Source organism: Cuculus canorus, chromosome 1 (genome assembly GCF_017976375.1).
Source record: "Cuculus canorus isolate bCucCan1 chromosome 1, bCucCan1.pri, whole genome shotgun sequence".
NCBI lineage: Eukaryota > Metazoa > Chordata > Aves > Cuculiformes > Cuculidae > Cuculus > Cuculus canorus.
In genome coordinates, this window is record NC_071401.1 from 191,335,062 (window position 1) to 191,357,340 (window position 22,279).

General features: G+C 36.6%; 1 protein-coding gene across 2 annotated transcripts in view; it reads right to left on the reverse strand.

The window, feature by feature from the left end:
- The window catches only part of TBC1D22A (TBC1 domain family member 22A), a 169,342-nt gene extending 147,494 nt beyond the window's left edge, over positions 1 to 21,848 (reverse strand). Inside the window, exons 1-4 of one of the 2 annotated variants that reach the window (XM_054065109.1) lie at positions 21,648 to 21,844; positions 19,288 to 19,344; positions 16,932 to 17,272; positions 16,165 to 16,344 (exon numbers count right to left, since the gene is read on the reverse strand). In XM_054065109.1, the coding sequence (XP_053921084.1) occupies positions 16,165 to 16,344; positions 16,932 to 17,272; positions 19,288 to 19,344; positions 21,648 to 21,709 (640 nt within the window). In that variant the 5' untranslated portion in view covers positions 21,710 to 21,844. Of the gene's footprint in view, positions 1 to 16,164; positions 16,345 to 16,931; positions 17,273 to 19,287; positions 19,345 to 21,647 lie in introns of both variants that reach the window. The other variant, XM_054065116.1, reaches the window with a different exon arrangement.
- Positions 21,849 to 22,279: the final 431 nt, after the last annotated feature.

The following is a 22,279-nucleotide window of genomic DNA, read 5'->3' on the forward strand; positions in this document are numbered from 1 at the left end:
GCCCCAGTGCTCCCTTCCATGCAATCACACTGTTCGGACATTTCTCACACAATTACCCTTTACTACTTGTGAAGTCTTGGCATCTCATAGGTATAATATATAACTTCCGTCAGCTTCTCACACTGTTGTTTCTTATGTTCAGCAATTTTTCATGTCACCTCCAGTAGTTCTCCATACCCTAGGGAGTAAGCTCAGCCTTACTGAGCAGGGCAGTCAGCAGCTTAGATACTCGCCCACAGGCCTAACACATATCGCAACAGGTTTCAATTCCACTCATGATTCTATGTCAAGTAAATCCTCAAGCTAGCAAGTACTAAATTGTACCTAACAGATAATATTCTTCTACAAGTCAAAAAGGCAGGAATCAATCAGAACAAGTAAAGGCAAAATAAGCATATAGTATGGGGGAAAAAAACACTAGAAAATTGGTATTTTGTATAGTTTATGAATTAAAAAATCAGATATCTGCTTTAACTGAATACATCTGAAAATTATATATGTATTTCTTCTCCATCCCAGAACATTATAATAAGCTCCTGTGTTGGATTAATAACAACGAAGGCCCCAAGAGTCTTCAAAGGCAATTGATCGCCAACTGTGCATCATACTGCTCCACGAGTCCTTGTACAGTATTTATGGACAAGTATGCTTTCCAGGGTCTGATCTATTTGTATCACTGTTAGTTTGGCTGAAAGGAACAGACCTTATGCATTAGTTTAGCACCTCTTCCCCAACCATTTTGCTACAGTTTCAAGTCTTGGCTACTGTTACACATAAGCAAACCATTTGGCAGAGTATACACAGAAAATAGAAAACAAGTTGCAACTCAAACTACTGCTACTACTTTTGAGTAACATCAACTGCTCATTCTCAGTTCTACACCTCATTGACCTCTCTCACCTCTCACCTTACTGGGTTTTTTCCTCCTCCCTTAATTCGACTGAAATAGGAATCTATGCACAAACATGGGTACCAACTTCTAAAAACAACTCACGTAGAGAGGAAAAAAACAACAACAAACACATAAAACAACAAAAGATGCAAATTTACCATCAAGTATGGAGAATATGATTAAATAGGTGACAAATCATTCAGGATAAAAATTCCACTTACTCTTAAATAACTCATTTAAGGCCAAAGATAGGAACTATATAAACAAATCAGAATACAGCTCATTCTAGTAAAAATTTCTATCCTGTGATGCAGCTGAGCTTTCCTTCCATGTTCATCATTAAGTAAAGACAGTTCTGACAAAGAGAATTTAAATTATGGCATTATTTCAAATGAAGTCTCTGTTTCCAGGCTAAATATAAACAACTACTTGTAGGACTTATTGAACTAAGCACTCATTCTTTGTAAGTCAGAAATAAAGGAAGAATAATGTTTTATTTCAGCAAGTATCAATAGAAATCAGTTTTCATTCTTGACATTATCCTGCAACAAGCATTTCCTTTAATTAGGGGTAGTTTGAGTTGCTGTGTAATTCCAAACAATAGTGTACATATCCTATGGGACTGGGTTTCAAAGGACTGCTCTTTATGGAAGAAAACCTCAACACTGGATATGAAAGTGAAAATGTACACCAAGGACAAAACATCTTTGTTTTACAACATAACACTTACTTGAAACCAATCTTCTGACTAATTTTTCATAAAGTAGGATTTGGGAGTGAATACCTCCCTACATTCTTGAATACTGAATACTAATTAAATAGTTACTTATGGTCCTCTGTCAAAACCTTATCCTCTCTGGGAGCTCTTTTTACACTGGAATTGTCTGCTAGGCCTACAGATGCCCCTTCTCCCAATATATTTGATAAAAAACAAATATTTAACACTAGTTTTTATACCTTTTGCAAGTTGTTTGTCAAACTTTTTTAGAAGTGTTTCCATGCATTTAGCCTGAAAAGACTTATAGTCTGCTCTAGTCTCCTTATCTGACACAAAATTTCATCTTTTGGATGGTTCTTAACAACCTCCTCTTCCATTTAATAACCTCCTCTACTATGTTGTCACGTCATACAGGATCTTCTGAACTTTCTCTCAAGGCTTTTGTTTCCATTTTTGCTTTCGTAAGTGGTACAGTAATTGCTTTCAGCATAGAAACTTAGGCAGATGATTGCACGTCCGGGAGTTAAGTCAATTCCATCACAAACCACCGGTCCTGAGTATATGATAATTTCATTTCTGCACCAACACTGACTGCTGTCCTATATCACAATCCTTCAAAATCACAGGATTTCAGACTACTCCAAAAAACATATAAAATTCTGGTTCTAAATTTTCCCTACACTAACGTTCAGCTAGCATTCTGCCACTGACAATTGTCACACGTTACAACTGAAAGAGTCTATGCAAGAATTCCTACTGGATGTAGCAGCAAGCTTTCATGACTATCATCCCAAAAGCATATAGTCTGACCCTAGCACATCACTGCTGTTAAAGCATCAGTTCACATTACGCTTTTCTCCAATGGTTCAATACGAAAATGAAAGGAAAGAAAACCAAGAACACTGCCCTTCTCAACAACAATAGAAGTAGGAAAAAAAAGTCACTCCTAGAGTCTAACACTCTATAGCATAAAATAAAAAAAAAGCTTCTGGTGACAAGAGAGGCAAGAACAAACTGAAGCATATACATAGAGTGCCATTTTAGATATACGAAAAAGATTATCAGTGAAGCTGTTCTAATAATACTCTTAAAATACATTAATTATGCTCACATTTTATTTGAAATACATTTGATATAAAAGTTATGCACATATCTATTACTGGTTTTAAGATGGGATTTATTCTTACAAATGACCCATCAGGCCACTTCATAAAATTGAATGGTAACATTTAACTGAGATACTTGCATTCAAGTTCTCAGGTTACCTTGAGACAGACAAATCTTAGTTTTAATTTAAAAAAAATAAATAAAAGAGCTAAAAGGGTTGAAATTATTCTGTTTTCTCAAAATTAATATCCTAAGTTCTAGTCTGCAAGTTGCTACAGTATCACATTTTTTTTTACTCGATTTTCATTTGCTTTTCTTTTAAACGCCAGGTTCTTCCCTTTTCCTCTCATGTTTCCTACTGAATATTTCACTTTCTCATAAAAATGTACTGAGCACATTCATATTCTACAGTACTTTGTAATGGGAAAAATCCATGTAAGGCTGGATTTTCTCCATATAACACGTGGCTCAAAAAAGGAGTTCCATTCTGGGCCAATATTTAACACAGAGCATGCTCAAGGAGCAAATGGCTAGACATGAATTTGTTGAGAACATGAAAGAGTTATAAAAACATACAAAATGCCTGTCAGAAGTTAGAATCTTGTCTTAAATGCAAATAAACCCACAAAAACGCCACACAAAGCAAAAACTACTTGATTACACTTCTAAAAACAGCATCTTTCCAAAAACAGAAGCAAATCAGACCCCTGACAAAACATTAGAAAACAGGTATCATACGCTGCTCTTCTAAACAGCCTTGACATGTTAAAAACCAGGAAAGCTGTCTACTCAACATCATCCAATACAGAATCCTTCCTGACACCCAAGAAAGAAGAACGCCGTGTGTTTATCTGCACATGCCCCAGTGCCTGGCCTTGACAGTTGTCACCAACCCATGTGGCTCCTGACAGCCACAGAAGCTCCAAATCTGGAGCCTATCTTGCAGCTTCAAAAAGAGGATAGTTCTCACGTACACCTATAGATGCTACATCTTCACAAAGAGGAAGCAAAGAGAGAGAAGGGTGGAAAAAGAAGCACTGCTTCTCTAACTTCTGACAGCTTTCTGTACAGGGAATTTTATCTCTTCAACCTGTTCAGCAGCAGAAGTTCTCATTTCCTTCCTAACATTTATGACTATTCCAATGGATTCACAAAACAACAGGGTGAATGACAATAAATAGAAGAGACATCAAAAATAACTTGCTATGATCAAGCAGGTAAATTGGAAGATAAAGTCTGATGATGCTGCTAGAGCTGTATGCATATCAAGACACTAATTGTTTGATTCATATATGAAGTTGGTCCTTGAATGTTGAGTTCTTTATTTAATTTTAGCATGAAGTTTAGTGTAACACAGAAAATAAGGGAAATTATATACTATATATTATAGCACTTAGTAGAAGCCTAATATATATTACTTGCAGTTAATACACAATGTACGAGCCTTCTCTGACCTACTTCCAACAAGCAAACCAAAAACTAGGGCCTTTCTCTTATCATTAACACCTAAGCATACTACCCTTATTCCAGGCAATCTTTAGTAGGGAAGGTCAGTAGAATAGAAAAGAACCATCAAAAAAAAATTATCTATACTACATCAAATGTAGAAAAAACATCCAACAGTCAAAATTGTGAGTCTAGGTGAAGGTTATATTTAAATTCTGAAACATTCCTATCTATTATTGTTAATAGTTAAGGCAAAGGATGAATACAAAACCCAACTGACTTGATATTACAAGACATCGAGGTAGTATGACAAGATTTTTTCTTAACTACCTATTTCCTCTACATTGATTTCTATAATTGTTTACATAGCACTAGGAATGGCTAATACTTTACACCAAAAAAAAAAAAGATCAATTTTAGGTTTCCTTTCAAAGAAACGCTCATCAGAACTTCACAGCTTTGTTATCCCATTTTCATCCACAATAGTCTCTTGGCCAAGTTAATATTCCTTCACAATAGTTGTGAAGAAAAGGCTTGCATTACTATTAATAAGCACAGGGGGCTTTTTTTTTATTATCTGGGATTTTTTTTTTGGGGGGGGGGGGCAGGGGGAGAAGTTATAATATCAGCATTTCTATACCCATAACGTCACAGGTATGCCTTTTTTCTCTGAATTAGTCCTTGGCTATCAGTGTTCTTGATTTCACTTTTAATAAAGCCAAACAGGGAAGAATTAGATTTGAGGCAAACATATAACAAATCTAAAGTTACCACATCTCTGCTGTGCAGGGTACAAATAGACTCCAACTACATAGTAAGTTTATTAATTTTTATTGCATAGAACATAGCAGTACAGAAGTACAGCTGTGAAGGTTTCAAACTCGTAAATTGCTGTCTCATAAAAACTTGTTTCTTTATGCCTACCTCACAGTTTGCAGCACTAAGTCAAGGCACCAGAAGAAAGCCATCTTCAACCAAGACTTTGAGAGTACCAAAAAATGTACTTGCACTTCTATTTGAAATTTGTCCTCTATTTAATATCAAATTAACCATTAAAGTATTTGTCATTGGTTGAGAAGTTACACTCTCCCCAGTCAAAGCATAATTTCAATTTATTGTCATTATCCTAACTCTTTCCCCTTGTAGATTTCCCAAGGAACTAGATGTCCTAGTTATGAGCTGGAGAATATGTTCCTCAGCACAGGATTTTGACAAAGGAATTTTAATGCCACTTACAAATCAGACACACATTTTCAATCAAGATAGTAATGCAAAAATTATCCTTGCTTCAACATAATTAACATCTTCATAAAATTCCAGAAGAATTACTTCGAAAATGAGTGGTTGTAAAACATTCTTGGCACAGAAACAAGCACTTCTTAACACACTACCATAGAACTAAGTTGAAACTACTGATTCAGAGCTGAAATCAGCCAGCTTCAAAAGCAATATTTGTAAAACCTTGTCTATAAACTCTATCCCAGATTGAACAGATACTTTCTGAAGCAACACTTTGAACATCACATGCTACTCTGTCTTTTGCTTGTCTCATTATTCACATAATTTTGTGACCAATAAGTATCAAAATATTTATAAATCCCCAAAGATTTTAGACCAATAATATCTCCATTTGCTGACACTAGCCAACTGTCACGTCCACTTAGGATACAGCATTTATTTTTTTTGCAGAGAGATTGTTGGGCTGGGATATCTTATTATGAAAGTATAATGTGGTATGTAAATGCTTAAAATTGATACAATTAATTTAATTTTGTAAACTCTGCTTTACCTGTTTACTACAATACATTCAGATACATCGTTTTCTCTGAAGAACAAAAAGTTCAAGGCAATTATTCTAAAACAAATCTTAGGACAGTATTCCTTTATTGCAGTAGATTTCAAGATTCTTCATATTCCATAAATATTACATAGGGCAGTCTACAAAGAAAACATACTCTTAATTTACCAGCTTTCTGGTAATGAGCTATTACCCTTTACGCCTAAAACACAGGAGGGAAAACAACCAAGTCTTAAAGTATTTTGCTTGGATCTACAAGCTCATCATTCTATCAGTTACAAGGAACTAAAAAAATAAGTGAAGAAATATTAAAGGACTTCAAAATTTCTCTGTATGCACTATTCATTTTTGACATAGCTGTTATTTCATTGAGGCTACATTAAGTGATGGCCTGCACGATCAACTCCACGATAGATACAATAAACAAGATGTACAAGTTTTATGTTCCTAGAACATAAATTCCTTGGATAATTTAAGTACACAAAGCTAGAAAATTCTTTCAAGAGCATACATGAGCAGAACTGCAGCTCCCCCAACAGCATGTTGTAATACAGGCAGTACATATAGAAAACAGCTTTAATAGAGGGCTTATTATTACTATGGCAACCGCAGCAACTCGTTTCCAAAATGAATAACAGCTCTGTTAGGCACTTCATTAATTTTTTTTTTTTAAGCAAACACTGCCCTTAATCTTCTCAATGGAACAAAGAGTTATTCTGACTGCAGAAAACAGGAAATAAAATGCAATCCAACGTTGAAAAGACAGAGTAAGATCTTTTTCAGGACCTCTGCAAGAAAAAAAAAAGCAGGAAAGTACATCTTGTGTGTTATTTCATGTAGAAAGTCAGAGAAGCAGAAGTAGATGAGGCTGGTGTTCGAAGGTATGAAACAAGTGAACAGAAGATTAGGAAGTAAAAAGTGGTTAATAAAACCACTAACAAAGAACTGAAACAAGGGAAGCCAACAATGTAAATTACGTAAAGAAGTAAAGGAGAACAACTACAACAGCAGAAGATTTTAAACGGCATTAGTTTTTTATAGTTCTCCTGCAACATTCTATTTCTGTGCATCATCAACTGTTTATTTTTACATTAAAGCCGTTCAGCCTCTAACAAACTTCCCAAGTAGAACCAAGGTATCTCTCTATACAGAAACAGAGAAAATAGGAAATACCACTTACAGTACAAGTTAATTAAGGAGATAATTTTCCTACTCATTTAGAAGTAACAGACTGCATTTATTTTGCAGAATTTTGCAGTCTGTTGACGATCACAACAAAGATCTAGTTTTAAGTGAACAGCTAAGTAAAAATTATTTTGTTTTGGACAACGTCAGCTGCGTTCCATCTCCCTATTTTTTTTCTTTTTAAAAATATTCATATGAATTTGGAACAAATTATCAAAGTATATATTTACTTACTACAATACTAAAGTTTCACATTACTTAAGAACAGACTCCTACAAAACAGACTTCAAAAAAACCCCCACACTATTGCAATATCTACATTAAGAAATGCAGTTTGACACTGGTTCTTCACAGTAACCTATAGTACAACAAAGGCACAACTAAAATAATCAGGATTAATAGATACATGTCTAGATTACTGAGCCATAAAATTCATACAGTTATTCACAAGAACCAATTCTAGACCACTCCCCCCATTAACAAAAAAAAAAGCCAAACTCAGGAAGTCTACCTACAATGTACATTTATTTATTACATAAGGAAAGCAAAGACTTCCTTTCATTTTATATTTTCCTTGAATACCTTTGGCTCAGGAAGAAAGCTGCTGATAAAATCCAAGATACATAGAATAAAGAGGATCATGATCAGGCAAAGTATTTCACAAGGAGTACACCTAACAAGCTACAGCTATGCTCTTGGATTACATCCTCCACTCGCATTCAAAGCTGAGCTTGAGAAAGTAAAAAAAAAAAAAAAAGAAGAAGCAGGCAATCTTGCCTTGGTGATACAAAATAGCTTACCTTTCAACTCAATGCCTTTCTACTAATGCATTTGGCTCTTTCTGTTTATATTAATACAGTGAATTCCATGCCACTTTCAGGCATCTGACGTTTCAGTATTTCCTGCCTCTCAGGAGCACTAATATTCGCTGATCAACTCAAAGTGAGAGGACTGCTGGGACTGTAGTGCCTTCCTCCTAAATGCTTCATGAATTTGGAAAGACAGAAAACAAGCCTGAATTGCAATTTGTGTTCAAGCACCATGGGAGGTGGAAAGCTGAACTTATCTCAGAGTTCACAAAAAATAAAAAAATTGATAGTATTTACAATGATAGAAATCCTTTCACTCTGTTTGTCAGCATTAACTGAGAATGAACACTTAGCTGTCAAAGATCCTCATCTATACCTAAACTGAAAATAATATCTCCAATAGAATCACTGGATAAAGACTCATAATTAGAACAGCAAGAGGTATGATTTTTTTTAAACATTCAAGTTGGTTTAAAAGCTTTTCCCTAATTTCCCACCTGTTACATCAAATTCCTGTAAAAGGCTAGCCCTTAACCTCTAATTCACCTAAGGTTTTCTCAGTTAACTGCAAACACAATTATATCTCCAGAGTAGTTGTCCGTTACTGTTAAAAGATAAGTGAGGGCATAGCTAACCAATAATCACTATCAAGAAGGCAGCATAGCATGAACAAACACAGTGAAAGATGCTCCACTGTGATAGCCTTCCCAGACAGTAACTACTTCATATACATATATATCCTCCTGTTCTGGGCTTCCTGCTAAGTATGACCTAATTTTCTATTTTTTTAACAGTGGAAGAAATAGCAGCAAGAAAACATACAGGATTAATTTTACTTCCCTGAGCCTTGGTAAACTGACTTACAGCAGGATGTGCCATGCATTGTAAGAGTAAATTGCCAATCTTTATGTTCAAAAGCTTCATGGCCCATTGAAAGTTCAAAGTTCTCAATAGCCTTGTTGGTGACATTCCTAGTTGGTTCTTCCCCTGCTGTGTCATCTGCACAATGTGGGGACCAAGCAAGGCTGCCCCAGGAGAGTCTGTGACTACCACAGGTAACACTGAACTTCTCACTCAAGTCCCTTTTACTGTGATAATGCAGATTTCACACAGTGTCTGTTTAAGTTGCTATGAAGAAAGAGAGACAGCAGGACAAAGGAAAACACAAAATTTTAAACAACCCAACTAACCAAACAAACAAAAATCCCAAAGCTACAAGAGCACTTTATCACATGATATCCTTCTTTTTCACAGCTCACACAGAGTAAAATATCCCTCCGAATCATGTCTGCTCCATGGCTCAGGCTTGAAGATTATTTTTGAATGCCTGATCACAAATTAATACAATGAGAGGTATATGATCTCCTAAAAATTTTCCTAATTAAATTTTAATTAAAGAATTTTGCAGTTTGTAGGAGAATGGTGTCTAATTCCCTTTTTATTTTTTATTGATCAGCTAGTGTAAGTACCAAGGTAATTTTGTGCATGCACAGGAATTTGGATGATAATTCTGGGATTTTTTTGTTGGATTTTTTTTTTGAACAGTATCAGCTGACCTTACAGTCCCTACTGTAATGCTCTAAATCCAAAACCATTTGGAAACAGAATTACTACAGAATCCACTCTTGCTGAAAGGAACCTAATGCCATGAGTTTAACTTGGGAGCTCTAAAGACTATGGTAAAAGCACATTTCTATTTGAGTGGTGTTCAGATGAACAGTTTTAACCAGAATGCTCTCTGTGGACTTCTGCACAAAAAGAGGCAGTTTTACTCTCAACATCATGCTGCTGCAATTGATATTAACAAAACTCGGATAACAAATCCTCAGTTTATAGGCAAGTGTTTCTTGAAAGAAGCATAGAACAACGAAACTAGGACTCTTCTCTGCACTCCACAATGTCCCATATCGTTAATTGAGTCATACTTGAATACCAAAAAAAAAGGCAAAGATTTAGGGTATAGGCTCCTTTTTCATAACTGAGAAAAGGGGAAGATTATTCTCTTTGTTAATAGGACCTACAGCTGTTCAAACTTAGGGGTTTTTTCCCCAATAATAACCCAATTCAGACATAGGTGGCATTTGGAACAGGAACCTTTGCTCAAGTAGCATTCCTTGCTAAAAGAAAACAATGCAAATCTACATTTTTTCTACTTGAAGATATAAATTCCAACTACAGTTCTCCTGCAAGGCCTTTGATATGGTCCCCCACAACATTCTTGACACTAAATTGGAGAGATATAAGTTTGATGGATGAACTGTTAGATAGATAAGAAATTGGCTGAAAAGACACATCCAAGCAGTTACAGTCACCGGCACAATGCTGAGGGAAATCCAGGAGTGAGTGGTGCCCCTCAAGCGTCCATGCTGGGACAAATACTATTTAATATCTTCATCAATGATACTGAGATCAAGTGCACCACTAGTAAGCTTGCAGATGACACCAAGCTGAGTGGTACAGTCAATTTGCTAGAGGAAAGAGATGCCCTCCAGAGAGACCTGGACAGGCCTGAGGAGTGGGCCCAGGCAGATCTCATGAAGCTCAACGAGACCAAGTGTAAGGTCCTGTACCCAGGCCAGGGCAATCACCAGTATCAGTACGGCTTGGGGGATGAGTGGATTGACAGAAGTCCCAAATTACAAAATTAATTATATAGCATAAAGTATAAAAGACCAGTTAAAATATCCACAAACTGGAAGAAGAATAAGCACCGATGTGATCAACTACAGATAATTCAAAACTGCAGGGGGGCAATAAAATTCTAAATTACATGGATGGACTACGAGCACAGAGATAAATTGCTATGCAGTTCAGCGCAGATAAAGTAATGAAGCTAGGAACAAAATTAATCAAGTTCGTTTCAATTAATGCATTTTGTAATGTTATTGAAACTTTTCAGTAACATCAATTTGACAAACAGTTTTAAAGGACATAACAGATTGCTGTTACAGACTACTATATAAACCATAAATAAAAAGACAATTACTATGTTTAATCAGGTTTAATATGCATCTAGACTATACAAACAATGAAGCACAAACAGTAAAATCCTACTTTTCAAATTGCTGCAACAATAAAAAAGACCACTCTGATGCAGGGGGGAAAGAAACATATCTAGTAAATTTTCTTTCTAAATTTCATTTCTAGAGAACCACTCTAGAATTCTTTAATTAAATTACAGAGGGAACCAGCCATTGTTACAAGATAATTGGAAATTAACGATTTGTGATTCGTGTAAAATTATGGAATTAAATTTTGCCATCAGATTAATCAAAGGTTCAACTAGTCCTTACATGTTCTGTGAGACTTCAAGTTATCTAGTACTTCTATAGCAAAGAACTGGCCAAGAGACACCACCCCACTCAGCCTGTGGTGCTCTCTGCAAAGGTGCAATGAAACAGAGCTTTTGAAGGCAGATAAGATAGGAATCTTATACCATCTAAGATAGGATGCTTCACCATTTTCATAGGTGCTATTTTATGGGACCTTCTGTTACACCATGGCAGCGTCCTAAAACTTCAATGTTATTTTGTTCAACTTGGAATACACTGTGACAGAGCAGAAAGAAAAGTCACCTGAACTCACAGTACAATTTTGTATCTTTAAGAAATGAGTTTTTGCCCTCAAGAAATTTGATATACATGTGCTATATTGCATAGCTGTATTATTACAATGCTATTGTAAGCTTTATTAAATCAAGAAAACACAGTACACCAAGCTTACTGTTGCTTCTTGTTTGACTTAAACAGGTTTCTGACATCCAATTACATACTCATTAGCTACATGTGTGTCAAAACAGCAGAAAAATTGGTTGATTCGAAGATAAAGAGCAAGTTAGGGAAGTACTTTAGAAGGCTATTCTTTAATTGATATTACAAAACCAATCATACATCTGCTATGCTGAAGTTACAAGTATTAAGATAACGTGTTTGCTGTTGTAAGTCAGTCTGATTTTATCAACATAATTTGCTTACATTTTGTTCGCACAGTAAACAGCTCCCTAACACATACAAGACTACTTAAAAACACAACTAACAAATTTAATAGAATTAAACTTGAATTTGAAACTGGATAGACACAGCAGTACCATTGTAAACAGTGCTCTGTCAAAGGAAAGAAACTTCTCAGTGATACTCTCCCTACGCTGCTTTGTCAAAAGTTAAAATCCCCCTCCTCTTAAAGCAACTAATTGTTTGCAAAAAACTCTGCAAGTACAAAGCCCATCTTCATTCAGTATCAAGGTCCATTACAAGGAAAGATAAGGGCTGAAATGAAGTAAATCTACATCAAATTGACTGCAAGGCAAGCATAAGCACAGGTTGATGCACTAAACAACTGGCATAAATTGCTGTCTCCAAATAACCCAGCAAGGAGCACCAGGAATAAAAGGCTATGCAGACACACAGGTCCTACTGTCTGCTCTGCAGCTGCCTCCTAAACGCAGTGGTACTGCTACCTCCAGTCTTATCCTGCTTCCTGCATTTGCACCCAGAATATGCCAATAGAGTCTAATTGACAGGGGTCAGTCCTCAAGTCCCTCTCCAACCAAAACTACTTCTAACAACAGGCTACTCCACCAGCCCACAATTCCTGCAGTAAGATGGCTCACCTTATTTAGCAGCTTTAATTTTGTAATTTTACCTTTATGAGATTATCTCCCCATTCTTTGCATTATATTACTACTTGAAGGCATATTGTCAGAGTTCTTGAATACCTCTCTCCTGCAGCACAAATCAGATACCTGGAAGTAATATTTCTATAGGAACTGAGGAGTTTTTTCATATAGCTAACTACTCTTGACATTCAATGCACATTATACTTTCCTCATTTATATTAGAAGTAATAACAGCACAGCAATAGTCAAATAAAAAGTACCAAAAGGAAATAAGGCATATTATTTGCATCTGTTTATCATGCAAACAACAAAAATGCCTGCAGGACAGAGAAATAAAGTGTGTTAGGAGGGCTTAAGGGAAGACTTAGAACAACTACAAGGACAATTATAAAGTACAAGAGTGGGTTTCATTTGTTCAGCTCTACAAAATATTAAAAATGAGTTAAGGGCACTTCTGAGCCATGGAAAGAGGCTCTTTATTCATAAGAGTTAAGTAACTTAAAAAAAATTAATTCTTCTATATTCAGAGAATTCTCTAGTGGTTCCTTTCCTAGTCTGTGTTCTCCGATTGTGCCTTCTTCTGATAACAATTTGTGTATGTAAGCATCTGCTGGATAAAACTGTACACAAACTTTGAGAATGGCTTTGTCATTATATACTTATGTAATATTTACCATTGGAGTCATATCCCAACTGCAGTCTACATCTGGTATATTATTTTGCTCAGTGTATAACTTGAAGGGGTTGATAGAACCCACATATTTCTTTACAGCTTCACAATATCCAACCAATGGACCAATTCCAAAACCTATCAGTAGACTTGAATAATCTTCTAAAATAATCTTCACTTCCAAATTTAGATGCATAATCCATCTTTTTGAGATTTTTGTTATGAAATAGCACGCATGGATGCCAACTAGAGTTCTGAAAAAGACTAACATTGCATATCACGTGGTCTTTATAGGATAATGATTACTCATGAGTGATTGGAAGTATTTCAAAGTCATATAACTTTGTGTTCTTAGTCCCTGTTGATTTCTCACCTTATAATAAGGGAAAAGACTTGAGTTGAAAATATGCATGGCATTGTTTCAGTTCCACAGATTAAATTATTTTTATGTTGCTTTGAAAGAACTCATCACATAATCTTTCAACAATATGCAAGACTAGAGCAAGAAAATATAGTCAACAGAAACACTTCATCTTCTGCTACTACTACTTCCAAGGAAAACAAATACTACCACATACAGAAATGAACAGAAATATTTGCTAAAATGTCTCCAAGACAAATACTCACTAGTTCTATTCATGATAACAAACAAAACACAATTATCTGTAGATCTACAAACACAAAACAAAGACCCACACATAGCACACACACAAAGACAAGGAGCCAGCTGCACCAGAATAGCTACCTGTCCCTTCATTACCCACTACAAATCCAATCTTAGAGCCCATTACCTTGTTCTACCATAGTCCTTGTTCAGTATGACTCAAAAAAATCCCAAAAACACTCCACAAAACAAAGTGCACAAACACATATACCACCAACAACAAAAAAACAAACAAAACCACGACACACAAAACAGCTTCCCGGGCCACTACTGTCATACATCAGGAATCCTTTTTAAACATAATCTTCATTGTAACATGGATCTAAACCAAATATCTCTCAAAAATGCATACACATAGCACCCACCAGATTCCGCTGGACTGTACATAGGCTTATATATATATATATATATATATATACACATTTGCATATGTATATATGCACACACAGACTTCCCTAGTACACACATATAATGTAGTCCAAGCACTACCGCTATGTACGATCTACTACTACCAGCTTCATAATCATGAAGGTTTGCATGTGCAAGAGTTAACTTATTTCAATAAGAAAAATCAGGTATTATTTATAGATATATCCAGTAGCATTTCTTAATATATACAAAAGTCAAAGTGTATAAAAAAAAAATCAAAACAGAACCTAAAATTCTAACTCACAGAACTCCAAATTCTGTAGCCAATACAGTTTGTACAGCAAGATAAAGAACAATCGCCCTACAAACAGGCACTGAAAGGGCATTATTTAGGAACATCTACAAGAAAGAATATTGAGAGCTTGATAGATATTTTTCACGTATTAAAAAAATAAAGAGCAACATATTCAAATTTTGTATTCCTATGTAGATTTCTGTGGGAGATTTAAAAAGTTCAATAGAGAAAAACACAAAAACAGCTTCTTTAAGTAACATTGACTAAACTCTCACCACAGACAGGATGACTACACTCCTAGTAAGGGTGGAAATTTTCTTTCACTGCCTTCCAAAATATTTTACTTTAATCCCTAAATTTGAGTTATTGGGAAAGTATTCCCATCTAATTAGACACCAAAAGTGTTATCAATAAGTTTATTTTAAACTGTCTTCCCTCTGAATTTGTACACTATGAAACAAAGACTTCTACCATTACAACATTCCTGAAGTCATACCAGTTTTCATGTCAGTCACAGCCATATAGCTCATAACACTCGTTAGATCAAAGAGAGAAAGAGTGATATTAGATTATCATGTTCAAGCTTACATAAAATACGAAATTTAACATCTCAGTTTATTCACAGTTGTATAAGAAGTTCCAATTGCTCACTGAAGTGTTAAGTCTCATCTAGTTAGTACTGTTTCCATAGCTCTGCTTTCCCAGCACCAATTTCAAAATAATACATAGCACAGGAAGAAAAAAAAATCCACATCTTGGACTACATTACATTGAGTACACAAGAGAGGACAGGAAAACATCACTTAAAGAACTGCAAATATGAAGTTTCTACTTCCTTCCATCAATTTCTTGTAGATATCTTCCAGAATCTTCTAACTCAAAGTCATTTCCATTACTAATTATTTTGACATAAATTCCTACTTTTAAGTGACCAGCTAAGTTCTCCAAATACAGTGTACTATTTCTACTTGCTCCATATTTTCACTTGAGATACAAAGCCATTTGATTCCGTGATTGTCTCTCAGCCCTTGTATTTACTATTCAGCAGTTTAGATCCAGCGCACAAAGGCAACGGTCAAGTTATCTGACAATACATTTGTTTTCACATTAACATGTTGTCAGCACTCACAGATGAGACACAGAACCACTGTACCAGTCTGTGAACATGAAGAACACTCACTGAGTAGATAAGCAGTAATAATTCCATACCTCATCGTTTTTCACATTCATATTTCTAAACATTAGAATTATTCTTATACTGCATTCTGTTGCACTATCAAGCATTAACACTAAACACAGTTAATTATACATGGTTTTTCTCCAGAGGTAAGTTCAGTAAGAAGAAATAAGGTGAGAAAGAGAAGAACAAGAAATCATCTAATACCCTACATATTGGTAGGATGTATGCAAGTCACATATTACATGCATGAATACTATAAGCATTCAACTTTATTCTGTCTTCCTTTTGCAAGATCAATTTAAAACGTTGAAAGGATTAGATCCTAGCCAAGGGTCAGGTAGAAGAGTTTATCAACCAGGGAAATTCTGTAAAGAATAATTTAGATGCAATTCATAGCTCCTATAAGAAATACTCACCAAGATCTGTATTGGGGCCAGCAAGTAGCTGCTTAAATTTGTCTAATCGGGATGCTTCTCTTTCAGTTAATGCAGGAGTTACTGAGGTATTACAGTCTGTCATTCCACTCACCAAGGAAGGTGAGGAGGCTTGTGGAAGTGACTGTGATCTCTGCATGGAAGAATTTTCACTAGCATAATCTGAAGGGAAAAAGAAGCATAACAGTTGGCCTCAACTAGTGAGGAGGCTACTAACAACTTGAATTTAATTTGTAAATTTAAAACAGATTTAAGTTTTGGAGAAAGGTAAGCCTAAGCATAGTACAAGTTTGGACTTCAAATCAGTTACTTTAAAGTTCACACATAAAACAGACCAGAAGATCACATGACGGTGAACTTCACAGTCCACATGCATGGTTTTCTGCAGTTTTTCAATAAACTTTACACGGTAGCATTTTAATAACAATTTTTCACAACAGTAGCAATACTGTTAATTGCATACATCTTAGTGCAGTTATCCACAAAAATACATTCAATAGTGCAACTTCTTTCCCAAACCAAGGATGTATTAAGGCTGAAGACAAAAATATTTAATTATTCCTCCCTCACATCCATGTATTCCTCATACATACATTACAATTTAGTATGGCATGCAGTACATCCCTCAAAAAAAAATCAATATTGATTAATAATATTTCCTGTGGTTGGGAAGAGGTTAATATCTTAAAGGACAAATATTATAGCTCTTAGCATTTGATTTTCAGCACCTTTTTCATTTTTTAACATACCTGATGAACTCGATGTATGACCTTCACTAACTGATTTAACAAGCCTATTATCACCACATGCAATTGAAGTCAGCTCTGCAGATTCTACTTGTTTTTCTTCCTGTAGATGTTCTTCCTGAAATTTATGCTGTTCTTGTAGCTTGCTGTGATTCTGAATTACTTTGTGGGCCGTTTCCATGACCACTTCTGTATTTAAGTTTTCAGCAGCTATTGCTAAGAGTTCATCATCATCATCACCAAGATCCCAAGCATCACTTGTGTTACTTTCAAATTCCTGGAAGGTGCTGACTTTCTTTAGTTTCACTGGAGTTGTAGGCTGCTTTGAACCTGGTTTTATCAAGCTGTTCAAAAACAAATAAATAATATTTGGAGAACTAGTAAAGGAGTAAGGAAAACATTATGCATACAGCCAAAAAATCCATGTTTGACACTATGTAGATAGCAAATATTTGTCTCTCTATTCATACTACTGCTACATCCACCCATGACAGCATACAGTTGAACAGGTCTGAGAACAGAGGCAAATAAAAACTGAGTCTCCTTGGCTTTGAGTAGAAGCAGAACAAACCCATCCTTTCCTTGTCTTTAAAAAAAGAAAACAAAAAAAAAAAAAACACACACAAAAAAACCCCCCACCAAACAAAAAGAGCAATCCCAAAGTCAAATCAAAGAAATAATACTGGAATAATTTATAAGACAGACAGTACACATTTCACTTCTCTTGCTTCATGAACTTCGGTAGATATTTTAGGCCTCCAACGCAATTGCTGCAATACAACAGAGGAGCAGTAATCAAGTCATCAGATCTACTCCTAAGTCATCACAAGCAATCACATACTACAATTACTGTCATAAACAAATCAAGTCTCACCTTAAAACTCATTAAATCTATCACTCCTCCCCACTCAGGCACTCCAGGCACACACTTGTTTCAGAACTTTGCTCTTCTCATAGGCAGGATATTTCCTCTAGTTACTATTCTCAGTGTATCCTGATCAGCTCCTAACTTTTTATCCCTCTGTCAACACACAGTGCAAGGGAGATGATGCAGAGCAATCACATCTTCCTTCACATTTCAGCTAAACAAGACAAAGTTAAGAGAGCTCCACCTGTGCTAATTTACCTTTTCTTCCTGTTAAGACAAGGCAGCTAGAATTGGAAATGAGAAAATGTTCTCACACAGTTTTTGTACATCATCAGTAATGTTTCTGTTATGCATTACAGGCTATAACACTAACACTGTCGCCCTCAACTTGTTATCATCATCTACAAGAGCAAGGTCTTTCTCCGCTTCTGTCCTCACTTCAAGCAATAGGCAATAAGTTTTTGTTACTGGGTCTCTCTTTATAACTCCACGTTTTGAACCAATTCACCCCACTCCTTTTTCTTCAGTCCTGAAGGTCACACATTTCAACTGCCTTCACCTTTGTATTGCCTGGAAATCAACTATCACATTTACTTCTTGCACCATTTCAGACTCAGAAAAAAATCCACTAGAAGTATGACCTTCTTGCAAGCCAATACTTTCTGTCCATACCGCTTTCGTTGGTCATACAATTTTCCAAAAATTTTTCCGTACATCAATGTTTGAACAGCAATGCTGGTTTCAAAGCAGCGGTGAAATCTACCGATAAATCATAAACCATCTTGTCCTTGAAAAAGCCTAAAACTGTCTTTCAAAAAAAAAACGCAGAAGCTGGTAGAATGCAGCTTTTTGTTAAACATATCAGCCATAAGGAGACAAAAATCGTTCACCTGCACTAGTTGTAGGTTATGAGCATGACATTTATTTGGTTACTAATGATGTTTAGCATAATGTTGCTGCTTTCATGTACATTGTGTTCTATATCCAATAGTCCTGATCTAAGGCAAAAGACTCTTAAATCACCATAAAATCTATCCTACCTACTGTCCCCTAACTCACAAGCAAAATACCTACCTTTGCCTTAAAATCATCTATAGCACAACCTCATTCTTTTCCTTACAGATAGACAAATAAAGGGAGTCCATCAACAGAAAGATGCACGCAGAGAAGCCGCTTATATGTGAGTTCTAAGCTTCATCTGCTAGATTAAGGTTAGTATTTACCATACAATTTCCAATCTAAAAGGCACTGCAAACATAACAAAAGTTGGCAATCTACATTAGGTAATAACTGAACAGCTGATTCGTTGCTCCCAATACGGTAAGCATCAGGAAGTCACAAAACAGAAGTTAGAACAGAGAAATAAAAATCACAACAGAAATTGAAAAAGGAAGATTAACAATAGGTTTTCTAGCCAACAGGGGAGAAAAGAGGAGTGAAGACAGAGTAGAACCAAATTACCTGGAATACTTAAATATTAGATTAACTTACGTTCCATGCAATAATGGATCAAAAGGCGGATGCTGAGCTCCATACACATGCTGAATACTAAAGGAAAAGAAAGAGAGTTATCTCAAAAATATCAAAACATTTGTGGAGGTTCTGTGATTTAAATAATTAATCAATAATAAACAGAACTGTAATGTTCCAACAGTTTTCCCTTTCTAAGAACCCACAGAGCGTTAAAAATAACAAAGTTGAAATTGATGTGTATTCTAAAAAGTAACTTAATATAAATCATTGATATGACAAGCAGGGTCTCTCTTTATTGCCTAGGCTAATTTAAGGCTTACTTATTTTTCTGACTAGGAATTAAAACAAGTAAAAAGTTAACTCTGGAAAAAATCTACACTGCTTTTAAATTCCCTCCCTTCACTGACCTATCATTTCTTCATTTATCTCTTGCAAAATGATAAAAACCCTCAAAGAAATGTCTGTAAAAATGTATTCTTCGATGTACCCATGTCACTCAAAATCCAGTCAATTCTTAACTTTTACTAAAGTACAAGGCAAAAAAATTTAAAGAAAAATTTAAGATATGGCATGTTAGAGAGTAAAAGCTATGTGAGTATTAAAAACAAATGCTTTGAAATAAATAAGCTTCCAAAGACAGATTTATTCATTACAATCTCTAACACTACAAACCAGCATATTACTATGTGAATAACTAACTAAAAGTACAAACTAAAAGTTCATTTCTTCCCAGTTTCCAGCTATAAAATTACTTTATGGGTAAAAAAACTCCAGAGAAAACACATCAGCATTTACATACACCTTCATAACAGAAATTATTAGTACAAAACTTCTTGATTTTAAGAGGAGCAAATCATATGTAACATTAACATTTACCTAAACCTATAATAAAGAAACATAGAAGAGGCAACAAAGGCGTCCTCATGATAAACCAAAACCAATCTCCAGACCGTAAGTCCATCCTTAATAAACCTGAGACAGAACCACACCAAAAAGACTGCAGTCATAACAAATCTTAAGAGGGGCTTAGAGTTATACTACAGGGGCAATAGCAATAGTAGTGAAATTAGCCCCACAGATGACAGAGTGGTGGTTTCTAAATTCAATCCATTTTAATGATTCCATGCAAATCAAAAGGTCAGTCCATCACCACCAGTCCTTCTACACGACTGTGCACCATACGCTCCTCCATTCAGTCTCTATGCTCTCCTCACATGACAGTCAAGTGTCACTTTCCCTTTTGGCATGCAGACAGAACATGCTGTTTCCTTCAGACATTCTATGAAGGACAACGATGGGAATCCATGCAAATATAAAGCAACAATCATCCTCTCTGTGCCATTAAAAAAAAAAAAAATCAAAATCCCCAGTGGTTTCATTTTTCCATACACCTGCAATTGCCTCCAACTATTCATAAACCCTGTGTGACCAAGGAGGGTCAAAAGTGTTTACCCCCAAAGTACTCAGCAAACTTACAAAATAAGAAGTTCAGAGCTATGAGAACAGGCTCAACTGAAAGAGTTAGTTTTAACTAGAGAAACAAACCCACCAGTTCATGCTTATGGATAAACTGAGCATCGAAGAAATGAAACAACGAGCAGGATTATTTTGCCCAATTCAGATAAATGTTATGAAGTACAAAGTAATTGTTCTCGGAGAACCAAGAGTATGCATCATTCTTCCAGAAAGAATATAAGAAACTGAATTACTCCACTGTCAGAACAGTTTAGGGATAGGAGCAGAGAATTTAATTGATAAATTGTCCCTGCCCATGGCAGGGGTGCTAGAACTAGATGATCCTTGAAGCCACTTCCAACCTAAACTATTCTATGATTCTATGAATTAATCACCTAAACATACATTTCCCAGCATGACATAGTCAAAAGAGTTAATGCGACTTTGGGGATATATTGCCTGAAAAATTTTGAATGTGGGAATGCATTTAGAGCTCAACGACTGGCTTTGCTGTTCACACATTAGGAAGAAAGTTGAGAAACCGATATTTTGAAATAACAAGTAAAAGCTGAAGTATGGCTACGTGCACATGAAGCACAGCTTCCTGCACAGTGCTTCAAAACGTCATAACTTGTATAATCGCTCAGAGCTCCAAATACGTTCTTCCATTCAAAACTTTCGAGGGAACACATCCCCAAAGCGACATTAGCTCTCTGGCCCACGGCAGCGGGCTGGGGACGCTCCCTCGGTGATTCTTTAGAATCACAGAATAGTTTGGGCTGGAAGGGCCCTTAAAGATCATCCAGTTCTACCCCCGCCACGGGGAGGTTTAACGGCTCCGCTGACACCGGCTGTGACCGAGCCCGGCTCGGAGCCCGGTAACACGACAGACCCGAGAGGGGAAGGCCCCGTGGCGCCCTCACCTGCCGGGCACCTTCGCCCCGCTCCGCTTCCAGAATTGCTTCCTGCCCGCGTCGCTCGCCATGGCGGCCGTCAGCTCATCCCCGGCCCCGCGGCTGGCAGCCCCGGCCCGCTGCCTCAGGCTTCACTCCCCTCCATCCCCCGCCGCGGCCACGGCGCTGAGCGCCGCCATCTTGAGGCTGAGGAACAAGGCCGCTCCTCATTCGCCGCCAGAGCGGCCCAGGGCGCTCAGCCAACCAGAAGTGAGAGTGCTGCGGGCGGGAGGGGCGGGGCGGGGGAGGTACTCCTTTCCTTCCCTTTTCTGCTTTTGTTTTCCCTTTTTCGCCTTTTGTTTTCCCTTTTTGGCCTTTTGGTTTTCCCTTTTCCCCCTTTTTTCCCTTCCCCCCTTTTTTCCCTTCCTCCTTTTCTCCCTTCCCCCTTTTTTCCCTTCCCCCTTTTCTCCCCTTTCCCCTTTTTTCCCCTTTCCCCCTTTCCCCCTTTTTTCCCTTTTCTCCTTTTCCCCTTTCCTTCTCCCCTCTTTTTCCCCTTCTCTCCTCTTTTTCCCACTTTCTTTCCTTTTCCCTCTTTTTTCCTTTTCCCTTCTTTCCCCTTTTGTCCTTCCTCTCCTTTCCCCCTCCTTCCTCTCCTTTCTCCC